Genomic DNA, 6634 nt, shown 5'->3' on the forward strand with positions numbered 1-6634 from the left:
AGGCAAGATCAAGGCGCAATGTTATGATGAAATAAGAGAGTAAAGTATGTCCCAATAGTATGCCTACTGCATCCTAACTAGATTCTTTTTATCGTCGGATGTAGTATGTAGAATAGAAAAAAGAAAGAGTATGCGATTCGGAACGCAACCCTATTTTCAGCCTTGATCTTCTTCCCACAAGTGTTGTTGTAGATGCGCTCCTCGCCATCAACCCCAAGAAGTACATGGAAGAGGACAATTTGGACCCGTTTTCAATCAAGCTTTCGACACATATAATATCAAAACAAATAACCCATATTTTTAATCTTTCCATCTCCTCTGGAATAGTTCCTAAAATTTGGAAAAAAGCTCACGTAATTCCTTTACATAAAGATGGTGACAAAAATAATCTTAATAACTACAGGCCAATTTCCAAACTCCCATGCCTGGCAAAAATTCTAGAATCACTTATTAATAATCAGTTAAAAACATTTCTAACTAGTGCTTCCATTTTGAGCCCATTCCAATCTGGTTTTAGGGCAGGTCACAGTACTGTCTCTGCTGTGACTTTGGTTGTAGACAACATTGTTACAGCATTAGACAAGAAAAAGCACTGTGCAGCACTTTTTATTGATCTTTCAAAGGCCTTTGATACTGTTGACCACCATTTGCTTTTACAGAGGCTGAATGACATTGGCTTTGATCATTCTGCATGTAGCTGGTTTAGGGATTATCTCTGATAGACAGCAGTCAGTTAAACTCGGAAGATACCAATCTGAGTTTTTAACTGTTACAAATGGTGTCCCACAGGGCTCAATTTTAGGTCCAGTTCTTTTCACAATTTATATAAATAACATTGTTTCATCGCTAAAAAACTGTCACGCCCATCTATACGCTGACAACACAGTACTGTATTGCATTTCCAATTCGGTGCACCAATCTATTCAGAACCTACAAAGCTCTTTTAACACCCTGCAGGACTGTCTAGTGGACCTCAGGCTGGTTCTAAATATAGACAAAACCAAATATATGTGTTTCTCCAGAGCAAGAACTACAAATTTGAATGATTTTAATATTTTTACAAATAATGGATTTTTAATTGAAAGAGTCACAGAGTACAAATATCTTGGCATCTGGTTAGATGATAAACTCACTTTTAATTTTCATATAAAAAATCTTGTTTGTCGACTACGACAAAAAATTGGCTATTTTTATAGGAACAAAACCACCTTCCCTTTATTTAGTAGGAAAAGGATTATTGAGGCAGTTTTCATGTCTGTCCTTGATTACATTCATGTCTTAAACTCCTGGACTCTGTTTTTCACTCTGCTTTAAGGTTCATCACAGGAGATGCTTATGACACACACCATTGTCTTTTATATGAAAAGGTTGGGTGGTCCTCCCTTAAAGAGAAACGTGACGCACATTGGCATGTTTTTATTTACAAAGCCTTGACCGGGAAGCTTCCTCGTTATTTAACAGAAATGCTGCAAATCTCAGATGGGCTTTATCAGACCCGCTCCACTGACATGCTTATGCTTTATCCCACAAGCCCGGTCTGAGCTGGGAAAGACAGCTTTTAGCTTCAGTGCCCCTGACTCCTGGAACAACTTACAGCAACAAATTAAACTAAATAACTTCATATCCTTTAACCAATTTAAACAAACTATCCTAAATCTGCCAAACTCTACCTGTAACTGTTTTAATTAGGCTATATTGTACTTTCACCCATTTAATTTTAATTGCTGCCACTTAATCTTCACCACTGTGTAAATGTTTCAATGTTTTTCTCTTCACCTGTTGTTGTGTATTTGATGTATTTGCGTTGAATATTGTTTATGTATTGTTGTTTTTCCTTTGAATTTGTTTGAACTCGACGTCATTGAAAATGAGGGTCACCCCTCAATTGGTCTCTCGAGGATAAATAAAAGTTAAATGAAAAATGAAAATAAATATATTAGGCTAAATGGTATAGTGTTTAAATCCGAGTTCAACGTTTCATTGTTTTATAATGTCACGTTACGCACTGCGAGAACGATCGGCAAGATAAATAAATAATTTCCATGCTGGCAGCATTCCACTCTCCTTATTTGCAGTAAGAGTTTTTTTCGGCTCTCTGTTTTCTACTGTTCTGTAATAATTCAGACGGACAAACTCTTCCTCTTGAATGATGTCAGCGACACACTTTTTTTTACTCAGCTGCTCGCAATCAGTCCGTTTGTGTAAAGTTAGCGGCTTAAGATCAGTCCATTTTGTGTGGAAGCAGAGTCAAATGACGGGCCAAACGCCCCCTTTCATGGGGACGCGCACAGAGCCTGAAGCTGAAACCCTCGTTCAACATAAGAGGTTGATAACCGCCTTTGTGATACCGGTCAGCTCTGAGCGAGGATTTGTGTTATGTCGAACCAGATCAAGAAAAGAGAGCGAGGCTCTGTTGAGTTTGCTTCGTAGTATACCCCTCTGTTGTCAGTGTGGTCCAAAACATGCTGGCAATACAATAACAATAGGCATAATATAGTTAAAATTGCGAAACATTTGAATAGATGTGTTGCAGGTCTATTTAATGTGTTCCCCTAAATGTTCTGCCTGCACCCCTAAAAATTCTGAGTTAAGGCTGTTATATGCTCCGCGAGAAGAAAGAACAAAGTTCTTGGTGACAGAGCTGCGAGAAGAAAATGACGTCATTTTCTTCTCTCAGGTCTTGTTTAGCTGTTCTCGCAGCTTGTTCTCGACACATCACCCGGGCCGAACTTTCTTCTCGCAGCTTGTCCGAGAACTATTGTGTAATTGGTCAGTCTGAAGTCAATGAGGAAAGCGAAGTGAAATCAGCTGGCGCTACTGAGTAAATTACCATGGTAACAATGCGCCGCGGTGAGGAGTTCAGCAGTTGAGTTCTCGTGAAGTATGTAATGTCAGACCAGAAAGAACTTCTCGCAGCTCTGTCACCGAGAACTTTGTTCTTTCTTCTCGCGGAGTATGTTACAGCCTTTAGGGGCGCCAGTGCTCCTAGTAAGAAAGGTTAGTCTGGAGCCCTGCTTACAAGCCTTACACACATTAACGGAATAGTTCAGTATTTTTGAAGTGGGGTTGTATGGGGTACTTAGGCATAGTAAGTGTCACCTTATGGAGCTGGCAGTCAGCGCAGTAATTTTAAGGACTTTTGGGGAGCTGTGCTGTTGTCAGCACTGTACTGCTGCAGTGGGGGCCAGAAGAAAAACTTATTTTCTCTTTTATATAAATGCTAACTTAAAACCTACATATCTGTTCAATTTTACACTAAACTGAGTTTTTTTCACAGCTTTAGTTTGTAGCTGTACAGGAGTTTATTTTTGTATATCACACCGCCCAATCAGATGCTCAACGCAGAGTGACTGCATATTATTCAAGAGACACAAGAAAAAATAAATAAACCGCTGTTTGGCAGCGAACTAAAGCTGTGGAAAAATCGCAGTTTAGCGTACAATTGAAGGAATATTTAGGTTTTAAGTTAACATTTATATACTGTATGTGGAGAAAACTGCTTATCTTCATGCCCCCTCTGCAACAGTACACTGTGTTCCAAATTATTGTGCAAATTGAAATTAAGTGTCAAAAACATAAACATTTTTGTATTTAATTTAAACTCATGGATGGTATTGTGTCTCAGGGCGCTTTGGATCATTGAAATCAATCTCAGACACCTGTGTTTGCTAAGTAAGCCCAATCAAAGGAAATCTACTTAACAAGGACGTTCCACATTATTAAGCAGGCCACAGGTTTCAAGCAATATGGGAAAGAAAAAGGATCTCTCTGCTGCCTAAAAGCGTTAAATAGTACAATACCTTGGACAAGGTATGAAAACATTAGATATTTCACAAAAACTTAAGTGTGATCATCGTACTGTGAAGAGATTTGTGGCTGATTCAGAGCACAGACGGGTTCGTTCGGATAAAGGTAATATGAGGGAGGTTTCTGCCAGACAAATTCATCGGAATAGAAGAGCAGCTGCTAAAATGCCATCACAAAGCAGCAGACAGGTATTTGAAGGTGTAGGATCCAGAAGTTTGCAGTTGTGCATACACCTATTATTCGGCCACCCCTAAACAATGATTACAAGCTGAAACAGTTGCAGTGGGCTCAGGAATACATGAAGACTCATCTTCAAACAGTCTTGTTTACTAATGAGTGCCGTGTAAACCCTGGATGGTCGGATGGATGGAGTAGTGGATGGTGAATGGCCACAATGTCCCAACAAGGCTGCGACGTCAGACAGGAGGTGGTGTAGTCATGTTTTGGGCCGGAATCATGGGTAGAGAGCTGGTAGGCCCCTTTAGGGTCCCTGATGGTGTGAAAATGACCTTGGCAAAGTATGTAGAGTTTCTGACTGACCACTTTCTTCCGTGGTACAAAAAGAAGGACCGTGCCTTCCGTAGTAAAATCATCTTCATGCATGACAATGCACCATCTCATGCTGCAAAGAATACCTCTGTGTCATTGGCTGCTATGGGCATAAAAGGAGAGAACCTCATGGTGTGGCGGCCCCCATCTTCCCCTGACCCTATTGAGAACCTTTGGAGCATCCTCAAGCAAAAGATCTATGAAGTTGGGAGGCAGTTCACATCAAAACAGCAGCTATGGGAGGCTATTCTGGCATCCTGCAAAGATATTCAAGCAGAAACTCTCCAGGAACTCACAAGTTCAATGGATACAAGAATTGCGAAGGTGATATCAAATAAGGGGTCCTATGTTAACATGTAACTTGGCCTGTTAAGATGTTTTTGATTGAAATAGCTTTTGATTTCACTGAATATGACCTCCTAATGCTGAAAATTCAACAAATGACCATTGTTTGTTGTTTACAACCTATAAAATGTTTTGAAACTCTGTTGTGCATAATAATTTGGAACAGTGCATTTGGAATTTTTTATTAAAAAAAAAATACTTTTATTATTGGGAGGTCTCTTCAATAAAATTCGAAATATACTTTAACGGTTGACGACTTGAAAATTATACTGACTGTGATTTGCATCGACTATTTAGGAAAATCTTGGAAAATCTAATTTGCCTTATAATTTGGAACGCAGTGTATAATGCTGACTTTTGCTACAGCGACATCTTCCCTCGACTCCTTAAAATTACTCCATGAGGTATCACACTTTTACTATGCCCAAGTACCTCATACAACCCCACTTCAAAAATACTCAACTATCCTTTTAACACACAAACAGTACAATTGTCTTTAATGAAGTCTAGCAGGAACAATTCTTTCTTCATCTCAGAGTGTGTCACCCAGCCAGTGGGCGTGTCCTGGAGGTTTCTACCAGTCAACCAGGAGTCCAATTCTACACTGCCAACTTCCTGGATGGCTCTATAAGAGGAAAGGGGGGGTGTAGGTACAGGAAACACAGCTCCTTCTGTCTGGAGACACAGAATTGGCCTGATGCTGTCAACCATGTAAGTTTCAGACTTCAAGGTTGATAAATTCTGATCTAATATAACTGAAACTTAGTGTTCTACCACTCTACCTTGATATTACAGATGGCAGCAAAACACCTCTATATGCATTGTGTGTGTGTGTTTTGCAGGCTTCATTCCCTGATTGTCTTCTGCGTCCTGGTGAGGACTACCGACATGTCACTCGCTTCACCTTCACCACTGTCTGATTTTACCTTTAACAATAGTGGGACAGAAATAACAAACATTCTCCAGAAAAAAGACCATTAATGAATTGGCTATTACGATGCAAGTTTAATTCTTGACTGTGCCATGCTACTCATTTTCCAGTCCGACACTTAACACATTTTCTTTCATTAAACAGAAAGTAATAAAAAATATCACTTAAACAGATTTTTGATATTTGTTCGTACTTTTTCTCGTTAAGGGCTTTGAAAACGGATATTTTAATGACACATTAATATTTTTTGTAATCTGTGTCCATTCAATGCGAGTTTTCTTGTGACGTGAACTATATTGTGACTTTTTTTTCTGGCAGAGGTACAATTCTCCAACATTTTGCTTCTAACATGTTTGGATCTGACCAATCAAAATGCATGTGTTGTCGAAGTCAAATTCATACCTAGAACTGTACAAAACAGAAACATTTTGTTTTTATTATCATAATTATTATAACCATTATTTTCACTCAGGAATGTGGCTAGCTGCTGCTTCTGGCGAATTGGCCTCTGAAGTTTCTGGTGCTTTAGCTCAGTGCAGCTTCTGACCGCAGCGGGAAGACACAAAAAATTGCTTTTTTATCAAACGGTATATAGGCGAAGTTCACTGTAGTTACGGCGAAGCAACGAAACACAAAGCAGCAACAATTAGGACACAGTGGTGCTGCAATGTGCATACAGTATAGCATTGAAGTACAACATAGCCTTGGCCTATTAATTGCAACGCTCCACTAGCCAACCCTGTGAGGCTCTCCAGGGGCCTCATTTATAAAGGCTGCCACACACAAAAACTTTACGTCAATGCGGAAAAGTGTGTCTCTTTCCATGCCAACTTTCGACAATGCATAGAGATCCCGCAAGGTTATCCCGACTCAGGGAATCAGCGACACTCAATGGCAACACCACAAAATAAAGCTAAGTCACCAAAGAAGCACTAAATGACTGTTTAAAGCAAATGGACTGGTCTAATGTACTGTAATGCATGGATGTGGATAGAGCATGGT

General features: G+C 39.6%; 1 protein-coding gene across 1 annotated transcript in view; it reads left to right on the forward strand.

Moving 5' to 3' along the window:
- galm (galactose mutarotase) overlaps positions 1-5791 on the forward strand; it is a 142695-nt gene extending 136904 nt beyond the window's left edge. Inside the window, exons 8-9 of the mRNA XM_080039125.1 lie at positions 5238-5412; positions 5544-5791. Coding sequence (XP_079895251.1) covers positions 5238-5412; positions 5544-5621 — 253 coding nt within the window. The 3' untranslated portion in view covers positions 5622-5791. The remainder of the gene's footprint in view (positions 1-5237; positions 5413-5543) is intronic.
- Positions 5792-6634: the final 843 nt, after the last annotated feature.

The sequence above is a fragment of the Ammodytes marinus genome (assembly GCF_949987685.1).
Source record: "Ammodytes marinus genome assembly, chromosome: 13".
Taxonomy (NCBI): domain Eukaryota; kingdom Metazoa; phylum Chordata; class Actinopteri; order Uranoscopiformes; family Ammodytidae; genus Ammodytes; species Ammodytes marinus.